Here is a 15,165-nt window from a genome sequence, read left to right as displayed (position 1 = left end):
GGGATCGGACACCGGAGGCCAGGTAAGTGAAGAAAGGCAGGATTTATTTGAGCTTTGAACAAAGTATATAACCTCCTGCCTCAGCAACCGCCTAGTCGGAATGTGGGGAATCTGGAACCAACTGCATGTAGTGCATGATTCCAGATTCCACGTTCCACGGCCAGAGGCAGGACAACATAGAGTACAACATATCCTCTCTTCTTAATGAACAAAGAATAAACCGTATGGTTATAATGCAATGACATGAATGAGAGCATATAAACTTTACACTTGGAACAGGGGTACATTGTAAGGTGGAAACACACTGGGGAAGCGTGTATATAACCTATGCAAGAAAGGTTAACAATAACGAGAAAGAATACAATGAATACATTAAAAATCAAAAACTTGTAGTATATGGATAATACGTTACAAAATCATAAACCTGTAGTATAACGTGCGTAAATCAAATCAAGGAGAACAATTAGAAGGAAAGAAGAGGAACGTAAGAAAAGATTAATATAACACAAAGTTATCATACTTCCTGGGAGTACTACGCTGTCTCGAGGAGCGAGAACCTACTTGTGCAGGCACCCTGACTTGCTCATTAACTCGCTCAGACCTACTAGGGATGATTTTGGGATTGACAACGACTCCAGAACCACTGGAACAAGAAGCACTCTCAGAATCAGACTCAGCATCAGTTACGTTCTTGGCAACACCACCACTCCCTTTCGCAAATAGAGCAATTCTTCTAAAGTTCCAATTCTGGCCATTCTCAAGAACAACATGCCATTTGTGCACCTCTTTGACTTTAAAAGGGTCTGAAAACTTGTTCGCCCCGGACTCTTTCCTACCTAACTTTATTTTGACAAAGTCACCAACATCGACTCTACCAACCTTCCCCTTGAAGCAACATTTGTCATTCATGGGACTAACACCAGGGTATTCAAACCCTTGAGACTTAAGTTCTAACAACCACTGAGTGACCATTTTAGTCTTGGGAATTCTACCTCTCATGCTTTCAAAGGGAACTCTATTAGTCACACTATGAACTGTGGTATTGTAGGACCAAACAGCTTCTTCCACAGCACTACGAACATTTCGTTGACCTTGCACAGCCAATTGAATGACACCCTTGATTAGTCTGTTCATGCGCTCCACAATGCCGTTCCCCTGTGGATTATACAAGGATGTATGCATGTGCCTAATGCCGTGGTTGGATAGAAAAATCTGCATGGAGGAGGATGTCAATTGTGTACCGTTGTCTGTCAACAATATACAAGGGAAGCTTTCTTTCATAAAGACAGACCTAAGGTACCCAATCACACTTTCAGTGGTTGTTTTTCATGAACTCAACGCACAACCAACGTGAGCATACATCCACTAAAACTGTCGCAAACCGACAATCAGCAGGCAAGTAGTCCATGGGACCAATAAAGTCTAAACAGACTTTGCTCCAAGGTAGATCTTCACAGCTGGAGATAGACCCCAAGGGACGTGAATGCACCTTTAATCTCTTTTCACTCTCTTTGCACATCAGGCAGTTCTCAACCCAACGCCTTACATCATCATCTAGACCTGGCCACCAAAAGTTAGTCTTGAGACGTTTACTAGTCATACTCTGACCAAGGTGACCTTCATGGGCCAGGGTAAACAACCTCTTCTTCAGGGGATTGGGAGGTACAAATCTTTCACCTCGCAAAACAAAATCATCAGAGCTACCTACACTGAGCTCCTCCTGTACCTGTACAAAACTACGCAAAGCAGGTTTAATGTCACCCTCACGTTTCCATCCCAGGCGAATGGCGGTGATAAGTTCTGCAAAATCTAAATCGGCTAAAACAGCTCGATGCCACTCTTCTCTAGAGATAGAATTAAAACCATTTGAACAAGCATCATTGAAATCATCCACCAAACACACAGTCTCATCATCAAAGTCATAGCACACTCCACAATCAACGGGAAGGCGGGACAAGCAATCCGCTTGGACATTCTTCCAACCAGAGATGTGCTGTAATGAGAAATCATACTCCTGTAACTTTGCAGCAAACCTCATGAGACGAGGAGAACCTTTACTGGCACCCACGGGTGAAAGTATTTTGAGGAGGGGCTTGTGATCTGTTCTCAGTGAAAAGTGTGAGCCCCATACATACGTACGAAAGTGCGACACACCCCAAACAGCAGCTAACGCCTCACGTTCTATGACCGCATAATTGCGTTCCGAAGCCGTTAGGGTGCGTGAAGCGAAAGCCACTGTTTTTTCTGTGTCACACCTCCTCTGAGAGAGAATAGCACCAATGCCATAAGCACTTGCATCGACAGTCACAAATGTATCCCTACCCGGTTCAAATGTGGAAAGAATACCTGCATTGACAATCTCTAACTTGATTGTTTCAAACGAATCAGATTGTAGTGGACCCCATTCAAATTGTACACCTTTCTTGAGAAGTAGTCTCAATGCTTCAGTTTTGTGAGAAAAATTGTGGACAAACTTGGAATAGTATTCCACTAGTCCCAGAAATGATTTCAATTGTTCTTTGTTTGAGGGAAGGGGAGCACACTTGATGGCTTTTAACAAGTCTTCTTTGGGTTTGACACCTGAATGTGATCTAGTGTATCCTAGATAATCTATTTCCGTTAACAGGAATTGACATTTATCTTTTCTAAGGGTGAGGCCCGCATCAGAAAAGATATGCAACACCTTGGCTAGATTATCATTATGTTCAGATTCATTAATCCCTGTTACTAAAACATCATCCTGAAAATAATGGACTTGCTTTAAGCTTCCAAACAAAGAATGCATCATGCGCTGAAACACACTGGCTGCGGAAGCCAACCCAAAGGGTAATCTTTTAAATTGGAATACTCCCTCAACAGTAATAAAAGCAGTAAGTTCCCTGGACTTAGGATGAAGAACTACCTGGTGGTATGCTGAGCGGAGGTCCAGCTTACTAAAGAATTTCGCCTTGTCCATTAACAGCACCATCTCAGAAATGTTAGGGAGCGGGAACTTATCCACCACAATATTCTGGTTAAGGAACCTAAGGTCCACGCAGAAACGCAGTTTTCCATCTTTTTTTTTAGTAACCACCACAGGCGAAAGCCACTCAGATACTTCTACAGGCTCTATAATATCCTGTTTTTGCATGTCATCCAACATATCCTTCACTTCTTTACGGATGGCAATGGGTATTCTCCTGAGAGCGTGTCTTACAGGAGAGGCATCCTTTTTCAACTTTATAACATGCATGTATCCATCCAACTTGCCCAACTCTGTGCGAAAAACATCAGCAAACTTATCTAAAATGACATCAATACTGTGGGATTCATCAATTACTAAGACACTTTCTGCTGAACGCGGGTCCAAAATAATGTGTAAGTCGTACTGTTGTATCCAGCCTAAAATTGCCGGACCGTCATCTGAAATATATACCTTACCAGAAGAACATCTGCCTTTAAATTCAAATTAAAGTTTACATTTAAATTCATGGGTCCAAAATCACACTTCAGCGAAAGTTCTCTAAGTCGTGTAACCATTTGGTCAACAGATTCTTTATCTTTTTGAGGCATAGTGTAAAACTTGTGTCTCTGCATGACAATGTTCACCTTCTTTCCAAAGTACTTCTCAAGTCTCATTTTCGCTTCCATGTATGGATTATCAACCAGCTCACCATCTGCACCACGTAATTCAGGTAAAAACTTGAATGCATGTTGACCTCCCTTGCCTAGAGAGTTTAGTAAGATTGCTTTTTTTCGAGACAAGGGAAATCTAAGGCCATCAATGGCTTCAAGATAATTTTCAAAGACACCAATCCATTCTTCCCATTCTAAGATAGGTATATCTCCTTCGGCCAGAAATGGAGGAGGAGGTGCAATGGTGGAATTCGCTGTTGTGGCCATAGTAATAAGAAATTGTAAATCAATGCGGAATTAGGCTGAGACAGGAAAAGTTGTAAATTCAATAAATAGATAGTGAGATCAATGTAATGTGAAGAGGCTGAATACGATGAAGCAGCTCTTTGTAAAAGTGCAAGATATAATTTATCAACTTGGGAGATGATGAAACGAGTGAGGGAATTTTTTTTATTTTATTTTTTTTTATTCCATGTTCCCAGTTTTCATAAAAGTAATTGATATTTTGCCACTTCTAAGAATCAGACGTGAAGACTGATGATATAAGTATCCTGCACCGTGTCCTTTGGCTTCCAATTGTAGTTGGAGCGGTTAAATCAGAACTTTGCGACGTGGTTGGCAAGAAAATCTCACGTCGTGGTTGGCAAATTGAAAGCTGTCGAAAATGGCCGCCGTGCGTGCTGTTTAGACGTGGAGACGTGATGATGTGGTGCGCGCACGACTAAGAAGTCTCAGCGCGAGCAAAGATGCGCGCGATGCTTTGCGGTGCCTGGCAACAAGGACTCGGGGAAGGCCGTAACTGACCGTTGACGGGCAAAAACAATTTCTGTCCTTAAATGGGGAAAACAAGAGCAGACTCACGGCACTATCAGGACATCAGCGGAAAAGTTCAGGGATGAGCGCCGAGTCGCAGAAGAAGCCCCAGCAGCACTTCGAGTCCAGCACCAGCCGCAAGAAAAACGCGATGACAGAGGGCAGGCAGCAGGAAGCGGGGTTCGCAGGATCGTCGCCAAAATATTGTAGAGGGATCGGACACCGGAGGCCAGGTAAGTGAAGAAAGGCAGGATTTATTTGAGCTTTGAACAAAGTATATAACCTCCTGCCTCAGCAACCGCCTAGTCGGAATGTGGGGAATCTGGAACCAACTGCATGTAGTGCATGATTCCAGATTCCACGTTCCACGGCCAGAGGCAGGACAACATAGAGTACAACACACACCAGCGCCAACCTAGAGAGCACAAGAAGTCCTACATTGGTAACAAGCCCTGTTGGCGCATTGGGCAACAGGATCACATGGGCACATTAAAAAGAGCAGGAAGGGCAGGTGTGGAAGCATGGCACGGCAGTAGCTCATCCTACCTCCCCGGTTCACAGTGCATGTTCAGTCACATTCACAGAGGGGCCCTACCAGTGGGAGTTGGCTTCTTCTCACATTCATAGTGCAGCCCCCCCCTGTAATATCCTCTCAGTTTGGGAGCCTCATGTTTGAAGTTCAATTTAATCAAATTAGCGCACGTCCCCCCTCAGACTAGGTCGGTGCAGCATTCATACCCTCACATGCCTGGTTTCCTGGCAGCTTCACAGTTTCATCCGCAGTCTCACAATTCTTCTGTTACCTAATTACCAGGACTTTGCTGCTACCAAATAGCTACTATAGGAACAACATCCATATGTTTTCACATATTGGTACAAATCACGATTTGCTATCAGACAGGCAATGTTTTTATTGGTTGACGACCAAACAGGTGCCTTTAATAACACGTGGGGTCTTTTTGCCCTCCGGTTAGTGTACTTACATTAAAACTCACCTGTCTGTCGGCAATAAGTTCTCTGATTTGATTGCTTCCTCTGAAAATCGGGGAAGGGGCATAGACATATTTCCATATATTAGATGAGAGAATGATTTAATATTCTTAGGTCAGTCTGTGAATATTTAGGGAAATTATATTTTCGGAGCTAAGTTGCTTACTCTGTACGAGCGGGGAGAGTTTAAGTAGAAGCCTGTCAGTGTGAACAGGCGGAATGTTAGAATGCACAATTGCACCTCAGTGGTTGAAACTTCCATTGATTCCCCACGGCCAGTGTTTAATTTTAACTAATGGTTGCAGTTGGGGCCCACCATGCACAGTTTAGGTGCCTCAGTTTTGAAGTTCCTTGTAATTAAGCTAGTGCATATCACCTCTCGGACTCCAGGTCGGTGCAGTTTTCTTACCCTCACATGCAGTTTTCCTGGCAGTCCCACAGTTTCATCGGCAGTCTCACGACAACGACTGAGAGCTCCTCTCAGGCGCATAGTTCAGCTTCCTTACTTTCAAGCTGTAGTTCTCCCCTCAGGCTCACAGTGTAGGTTCCTTACTCTTACAGTGAAAGCCTCCTCTCAAGCTCGCATTGTCGATTGTAGACTCAGGAAGCAGGCCACTATTACGGCTGAAGGGCGCAGTGTAGTGACGTGTGCGCTTACAGACAATAAGATGTCACCATTTTTTTTGCTGCCTGCCAGAGACCTTTTTCGCAGCCCAAATGGTAAATATTGCGGTCCTCAGCTGATATCTCGATTATTTTGCGAATTGCAAAATGTTTGAGGGTCTGAATGAAAAGCCTGTGACTGCTCACTATTGCTTTCACAGAGTCAAGTAGTGTAGGGGTTGTAGTTGGCCTAGATTACAGAGCCATAGAAGGAACAGTCCCAGAACATCAGAGGCAAATAACCCAATCCCCGTGGCTGATGCCCAGTAGCTCCTCCCTACGCTCAATTTGCTCCTCATGCCCAATTGTGGACGTTTCATCTGTGAAATAACAAATAGTGGCAAGTGAACAGAAAACTGTGCCTTTGCATTGCAGCCTACTGACCAAAAAGAACTCCGCTCTTCCTGCACACCCCAAGAACTAAGTGATATTTTCACTTCACTGACATGTTTGTACATCTTAAAGCCCAGACATGGCTCTTTGGTTACTTTTCAAATTATAATAACACTTGAGAAAGATATACATTGTCCAATAATACACTCTTATTCAGAACTTGTTAGATGTGGGCTGTAAATATGTTACCATGTGCTTGCTAGATTGGTGCAACAGTCAGTTATGATGGCTTACAGTATCCTAAATTGGACAAATTTAGAACAAATATTTAATATCTTTCTCAGTTCTTCTAGCTGCCTGAAGCTAAAGGTGGAACCTCCTAGTAGTATCAAACGAATATAGCTCTGTATCATACAAAGCCAGGGCTATCAGGGCTATCAGCAGCCTGGATGCTCATGCATGCATTTTTACATGTCTTCCGTTAAATGTATCCCTTTGTTGGATTTCCTGGTTGAAAATTGATGAGAACTTTTTGTTCTCCTGGTACAGATGACTGGCTAGAGGAACCTATTTAAACAAGATCTTTGTGCTTACTGATTTTCCAACCGATACAGACTTTTACACTGTAAGCCCGGACAGTTACTAAAAGAAAGCATTGGTCAATAAGCATAAGTTTAATTTCAAGCCATAGTTTGGTTTTCCTCTTTTGCTGTTTCCTCCTACTCCTTCAAGATTTCAGCCTGACTTCCTATAAAAAATGAAAGATGCACCCATTAATATTTTAAAAACCAGGGATCCCTGAACGTAGAACACTGTTTTACTTTTCTACCAATGTGCAAAGATCGTTCTAGACCAGTGATGTCGTCTGATCAGAAAATCATACTGTGAATTATCTTTGTGCTCCCAACGTTAAGAATGCCTTATAAGAACTCCTAAAAGGCATACCAAATTCTCTTTGGAACAATTTAGTCAGTCTCAGAAAATAAGTATATGGAATTTAACTTCAAGTATGTACTCAAGAAGGCTAGGGGTATTGGACGAGTATGAGAGTATAAACCAGATTCCCTTAATGGATATTTTCCTTAAGAACAAATTAGCTCAGATTTTGGCGTCACATGGTGATTGGATAACTGTGGTAGACCTCCAAGATACATAATTCCTGTGCCAATGAAGAACAAACATTACTAGTATCCGAGTTTCAGATATTAACATCCTCAACATGTCCCTTTTTAGCTAGAACTATTCCCTTAGGATTTACAGACTCTTCTATCTGTGATTTTGGCCCATCTTTATTTCCCAGGGATTCATCTTTGCCCAAATTTAGACATTTGACAAGTAAAGTGTTACTTTAGCAACCAAAAAACATACATCAATGGTGTACTAAAGAGACCACACTTCACTCAAAATTCCAACAAGTGATGATCCGGTACACTTCTTTTCCGGCAAAAATAGATTCTAATTACAAATGGAAAGATGCACCCGGAAATAATGTAGTCCACAGAAATTCCATATATGTTTCCAAATATGTGTTTTATTCTTTCTTTTCTTTGTATCCATAAAAGCATTTTTCTCATGCGAAAACAGCCAGCCAATGCGTTTAGTTCAAACAGGAGTTTGAACTTCATCAGCGCTGTAAGTAATATGCAAAAAAAAGAATAAGATAATTCTTACTGGTAGATTGGGACAATACAACACTATGTACAAGTACATGAAGAGAAACAAAACAAGGAATTTGTTCACTACCATACATAACATGTCAAAACATAATATAAAACAATTATATACCAACACATAAAACATGACTATTTCAAAATGAGTCAGAAATTAAAAAACAAGCATTACAGAACAGCAAACAAACGTAAACACATTGCACGATTCTTATATTGTTAAAAAATTCAATTCAATGGGTCCATAGAGTCGCATGCATAAAGAGGGGGACTCAAACATGCGAAAATAATTTGCTTACTCCCATTATCTAGTACTTAGTTCGCACTGAGTAAAGCAAATGAATGCACTACCAAAGCATCTTGTGCAAACAGTACTTGAATATGTCATAGTGAGTTACTGAGCCCGCTGTCATTATGTTATAGTTAATTCCCTACCTATTGTTCTCAGCCACAGAGGAACCACCCACATTGTATCTACTTATCCCCGTATGATGTTTGAATGGAACATACCTTGTATGTATTTGTGTGCTCTATACGCCTAACATGGATAATTTGTTCTTCTTTATGAAATCCTTCCAAGTATGTTGGATAAATGTCTAATATAAGAAACATCTCTCATAATCACGGCTGAGGTCCATCCAGGCAAACATATTTGGAAAATATCATGGAAGGAGCCCCTCCAAAGATGATACCTATAAAAGTTATATGAATATTGCATTGATAAATGACACCTGGAAATAGATTATCAGTGGCCTGAACATAACATGCTAAATATCAGACGGATTATAAGAGTAAAGAGCAAGATATCTCTATTACGAAAAACTCATATGATAACTCAAATAGGGCTCTTGCCCAATACATACTTAATGAATTCAGTAGTGTAGAGGGAAAGTCCCCTAATCAAAAGATCCCCATTAGTACAATTAGTCCTTGTGTGCAATGACACACAAAGCGCATAATACAACATTTATGGTGTACCAGAAAAACTCAAGCTACAATGTGACAAACAAATCGTGAACATGAAACCCTCCGGGCTTCACTTAGTCGTATACTATGAGGCCAAACTACTTGAGCTGTGTGAGACCATACGAACACTGTCAATACATAGCGCACCCGATAGAACACATCTCTCAAAGCATTCAAATACTCAACCGTAATTAACTGATTTATTGTGTATGGGCCTAAAGATGGAAAACCTGTTAAAGCACATAATCGCCCACCAGCCAAAAAACCTGTTCATAAGAGAATGACTAGGAAGACAGGCGAGTTCCGACATGTAAATAAATGCAGGTGAACAAACTTGGGTTGTGAGGACAAGCCCCCCTGTTCGAGCAATCCCATCATAATCAGAGCTGTACACCATATCAAAGACACTACCCCAAAACACTCACTTAGCGCCCAGTATCCGCACTTACCTCGATAAGTATTCTCGACATTTGCCAAGAGAATCTTCTCCTTGTGTGAATCAATATCTTCAGTCTGTCATTCCATCAACCATGAAAAGTCTCGTCTCAGAAATACTAGTATATAGAACTTTTAATGGGTCCAGCCTTTCTACTTCAGGAGAGGTAAATTCCATCTACAGAGAGGATAATTCCTTTAAAGCAGGAAAGCGGTCATTTTTCAAATCGGACTATGATAGTACTGGTTTTAGAGGCTACTTAGTCCAGCATTTCATACATACAGGTGGTCCCCTTTTCAAGACTTCAGGTACCTGTTCTGCAGCTCCATGTTGCAGAGAACTGTACATGGTTGGTCAATCTGCTTTCTAAAAAATTTCAACTTCCAACCAAGGGTTATATTATTTTCCTTGGTGAGTGCTAGAATTTAATCCGCTGTAAGAGGTTCTCTTACAAGCCCAGGGTGCTTCTCTTACCATGACAATGCCCCCCTCCCCCTTCAGTAGAGAAGGGGATCCTACTATGGACTATGGGCCTTGCAGGAAAAAGATCTGTAAATGAACCGCTTGAGGCCCCATTGCTAGGTCTGTGTTTCTATTGAAGCACTGAAGGACAATATCACTGCAGGATGGTCCTGTACTGTGTGTATTCTGGTTATTCAGATTGTGACTGGTCTTTGGATAACAACCTTTTTCTACTAGAGTACCATCTCTATGCAAATAGAAGTGTGGAATTGTGATTCCTCAGCACAATGTGACATGCTTCCCGGTGGGTGATCAGTCAAGAAGTTCTGCATGGATGGACCAATGTGCTTTAAAGTTTGTTTCCTTTCGAGGATTGAGACAGAGGTTTTTAGGAGATGCTCTCATCAAGCATTGGCTGGCAAATCTCCCTATACGCTTTACCTAGTTCACTGCATCCGTCTAAAGTTCCTGATATTGAGCAATGAATGAATTTGGATTGCTCCATTTGCCTCAGGCATTATCCCCTCAAAGACCACATTTCTAGGTTCAAATTGTTTTATATGCAGCAGTGAGGGTCTATTTCCGACCTCTTACTTCCATTCCTGGACTAAAGAAGCATGTACCTTATAACCTAGCATATGCACATTGGTGCTGTATCCAAAAACATAGTTATGATGTGTGTGGCCAGCGAAGTTATCCGAAACAGTTTTTAAGTACATTGCTGAAATCATGTCACAGTACCATGGACATCAGTGATGTTTTGCCTATTATTTTCCTTTTAATCGCTACCTTAAACATTTTTCTTAGCAAGTGAAGCATTGATGTGTCAGTCCAATGTTCACCTCCATCTTCAAATGAAGGATGCTACACCTCAGTGGGGATTCATTTTAGCCTTGCTCGTATTAAGGCCATTTTAGTCCATGATCCCATGTGACACAGATTTGCTAACTTCAGACCACCTTTTTGTAACAATCACTTGTGCCTGAAGAACAGGAAAGCTTTGGGTTTTCTTGTCTGTAGAACCTTACCCTACAGGGTGTGTTTTATACAGCCCCTCCTATTTACCCTGAAAGAGCTAATGACACCAAATGTGCTACTTCACCCATTTTATTTGCCTTTGGGATGCAAGAGAAATTTGCGTTCAAGATGAATCTTACACGTGTAGCAGAGGGAGGAAGGTGTGGGAGGGAAGCCTTTTAGCAACTCTAGGATGGAGGAGTCGAGTTTGTTATTGTGCAAGTTAAATAACAGTAGGAATTCTGTATTTTAAGAGTTGAGAAGATCATTTTCTTTCATTCCAGTTTTCAGAAGTGAGACACTTTTTAGGATGGCTATGTCCTTAGTTATGGAGATTTTCTTATACAGCTGGGTGGCATGACCATATTAATGGATACTGACACCTGAGTCTGGTGGAATGAGGCTGCATGGCTCTGTGTAGCCAGGAGGAAGGTCAGCACGAGGCTCGAGCCCCTTGGAGTGCCTTATTTTAGATATTTTGTGTTTTCTCCGGTTTTTACTACAAGCTATGTTAGTTACACATATAAGAAACTATATAAGACATTTTAAACCATACTTAACAAGGATGTTTACTGAGACCTGCTTAAAGTTGCTTTTTCAGTTGCCCTAGTTTTCATTTCGCGATTGTTGTCATCTATTCAGCATGTTTTCCAAACATTTCCATATTGAACTATGTTCCGCTCCTGTAATAGAGATAGATGTATTTGCCTAAAAACAATTTTAGCGAAGATGTTCCAATTGTGAGGCTTCTTCTAATGGGAAGTTTCAAACTCGTTCACTAATGGATCTTTCTTCTTCATTTAAAGATTGCAACTCCTGCCAGATATACAGTCACTCTTGGAGGAACATCCATCAGTGTGAAGTACCTTCGAAGGTATGGGTACTTGTCCACGCCACCACCAGTGAAGGAATACATACAGGATAAAATGGAGGAAACAAAAGAACTCTTTACAGAGAAAATGGAAGAGACCAGAGGCATGATCAGTGGGAAAATGGAAGAAACAAAGGATCGGATAACAGGAAAAATCCAAGAAACCAAAGACTCTTTTATGAAGAAAAAAGAGTAGTTATCTTTGCCCTGTTGCCAGCCAAACGTTTGCACGTGAGATGTAATTGTTCAAGTTGTTTGAAACCATACAGAGTTACTTCAAAACATGTCCGTTATGCTACTGGATGCCAACCCTCTTGCACCTTTGAATACATTGTTAAAGAACAGAGGCACAAATGGACTTTTTCCGTGCATCAGGATGCTTCCTCTTCTGTACACTACGTCTCCACAATAGTACACTCTTCTAGTGATATTATAGATCCCAAATTGATTATCCCTACATAAAACAATTTGATTCATATCTCAACTGTAATTGTAATCTCTTCACAATTAACTAAACCCAGCTTACATTTTGAAGACATCAGTAGGTGTGTGTTTTCCATGTGTGTGCGTGTGTGCAAGTGTTTGTATTTATGGCATTCCAGTGAAAATAAATGATGCTCAAAAACATTACTTGGGACAAGTTCACTAATAAACTTTCATTCATACATGTATTAGTTGAGTGTAAAAGTGTCACATTCTCTTTTATTACCATATTGAAGTCTAACATGAGATGTTGCTGCAGAAAAACGTTTACAATCCTTACAGAGGAAAACGCCTGGCCTGTTTAGTGAGATTGTGTTGGACAGGTTTCTTACATTTAATCAAAGGTGCCCTGGTTAAGTGTATTTATAAATCCTACTAATGAGAAGACTGATATAAAGTGCCGATCCGCATAGAGTCCGATACTATTTATTACCATAGTTGAGGAAGGAAAGGAGGCATCATGACCCACTCAAAGCTTATGATCCCTCCCCACTCACAATGGTGACATTAAATTGCTCATTAGACTTTGTACATATGCATATAGTCTTCCTTTCTCTCATACATCCAACCGTCCATAGCATGTGTGGCTGTAGATACACATGCTTGGCATATTCCTGCCACTTAGTGTTGTGCTCTGAAATTTGCAAGTTGTTTTTCTTCTAAGAGAGTTTTTGAGCCGCAAGATACAGTGTGACTCCTCCTCTGAATATATGTTACGCATGGGCAACAACTCCATGGTAAATTATATTTCTTCCGCCATTGGGTTTGTACGTGCACTGAGTAGGCTTGGAGTTTAGGTGTGGTCCTCATGTGTTTCTCCATATTTCATTCCCAACTGGTACTATCATCATTGAGAGACATCAGACCCTCACTTCTAGGTTGATATCCAGAGGTGTCAGGAGTCATATACTCTTCTTCATGTGGCATCCTATCTGAGGGTGAACATGGATAATAAAAAGACTGCATTCCGATGCAGTCCTCAATCCCACACTAAGTGCCCTGGGAATGATCACAACTAGTTCTGCAATCTGTGTTTGTTGCACGACCATGACGATGCAAACTGCCTGATGAGCTTAGCCTTCAAATCAAAGAAAATGCTTCTATGTTAAAGAGATCTTCAGTGGGCAGCAAGATGATATCTTGGGAGCTCCAGGCATCTTAGTGGAAGAAGCCACTGCCTTCGGGGTCCATGAGGAGGGTGCATGGACCATCATGCCTCACCCTTGCACAAAACACAGCCACTTTGCAGCACAGCAAGTCAGATATTGAACAAGAGGTGGTCCCCAAGCTTGTAGCCATGCCCTCGAATGTAAACTCGGAACCATGAGTGCGTCGTAAGAAAAGTACAAGACCACTCCCTATGCTGAGGTAAAGCACCACTCCCGAGAGAGTAGGGCTTCAGGCCACTGCACATTGGCTGGGATAAAACTGTAGATGGGCCAGCACTCTCCGCTGTTTCCGATTAACAGCGACATAAGTCAACGTATGGTACCAAACCTGCCACCAAAGTCAACCAGATTTTGACTTCAGTTGTGACTCTGAAGGCTTAATTTCCTACAAAACCATCCATGGCTACCACTGCTCATTCAATGCAGGGATCCTAATCTGCGCAATTTTTCCCGCTCCAGCCACCATTCCTTTTGGATTCGTAAGGCATGTCCACTCCGAAATACTTTTTAATGCCCAAACAGTCCTCACCATCAAAGCCTCAGTCGGTAGCAAAACCTGATTCACCTCTAACAGAATCACACACAAGAACTAATGGAAACAAAATGATGGAGGTCTCTAGAAACCCCATTAGAGTAGGATGCTGAGTTCCCCATACTTGAGTGGCTCCAGCAAGAACTGGACGTTAGGCAACAGTGCCTCTCTATTGATTCGCTCACAGGGAAAATGTCAACAAAGGAATCTCCATCATCGGACCCTATTCCATGCAGCAATAAAACTGTCTTTCAAGTAAGACAGAAAAGCCTTCTACTAAAAGCACAGGGACACTGCAACCAGCCCTATACCGCTGTTACACACTTCGCTACCTCCTGCTCCGCCCACTCCGGCACCGTTGCCCATCAGACTCCCAAGGTCACCTTATCCCACTTTCCCACAGGGCAGCCCCTTAGGGGCAGTTTTATCCTTACGATCATCTAGAAGGAGGTGAACTAACAGAGGATCCATAAGAGGATTATAATGTTCATCCAATTGGCGATCCAGATCTACATCATTAACCTGTTAGGCACTCCTCTTCAGACTATACCTTCTCATACCATGTGGTCATTCATCACACTGCCACTTTCCATTAGATGCATATGCATTCAGATCAGAAGAAGGGTGACTTCCTCATCAAGACATTCTCCAAATCACAGAGGTCTAGCCAGTGCTCAAAGGGGTGCTTAAATGAATGAATGAATGAAAAGAGATTTATAGAGCGCAAAACAATAACCCGCAGGTATCAAGGCGCCTAGCAAAAATGATCAGAGAATGATCAGGAAAAAGACATGAAGCCCTACACATATGCTTGCTGAAAGAGAAGGGTTTTTAAAGCAGTACGGAAGTTCTGTAAGGACGGGAGAGATCTCAGATCCGGAGGAAGTTCATTCCACCACTTAGGAGCAAGAGTGGAGAAGGCTCTGCCACCCCATTTGGCTCTTCATACACGGGGGGCTGCCAGAAGCAGTTTCCCAGAGGAACGCAAGTTCCTTCGGGGGACATAGTGGGAGATGATGGATCCTATTCCAGTGTCGCTCTTTTTGGCGATGGCTCTGTAGGTCATACATAGAACTTTAAACCGGATTCGGTGTTCTACCGGCAGCCAGTGCAGCGTTTTCCTGGCTGCAGTGGCCGAGGAGCGTCTG

General features: G+C 42.0%; 1 protein-coding gene across 3 annotated transcripts in view; it reads left to right on the top strand.

Moving 5' to 3' along the window:
- The window catches only part of MIMS1 (mitochondrial inner membrane scaffold 1), a 181,132-nt gene extending 168,628 nt beyond the window's left edge, over positions 1-12,504 (top strand). For all 3 annotated transcript variants that reach the window (XM_078687506.1, XM_078687504.1, XM_078687505.1), the window contains exon 5: positions 11,769-12,504. In XM_078687506.1, coding sequence (XP_078543632.1) covers positions 11,769-12,029 — 261 coding nt within the window. In that variant the 3' untranslated portion in view covers positions 12,030-12,504. The remainder of the gene's footprint in view (positions 1-11,768) is intronic.
- Positions 12,505-15,165: the final 2,661 nt, after the last annotated feature.

This window comes from Lissotriton helveticus, chromosome 4_1 (genome assembly GCF_964261635.1).
Source record: "Lissotriton helveticus chromosome 4_1, aLisHel1.1, whole genome shotgun sequence".
Taxonomy (NCBI): Eukaryota; Metazoa; Chordata; class Amphibia; order Caudata; family Salamandridae; genus Lissotriton; species Lissotriton helveticus.
The sequence above is the reverse complement of the archived record's forward strand: the minus strand, read 5'-3'. Positions and strand labels throughout refer to the sequence as shown.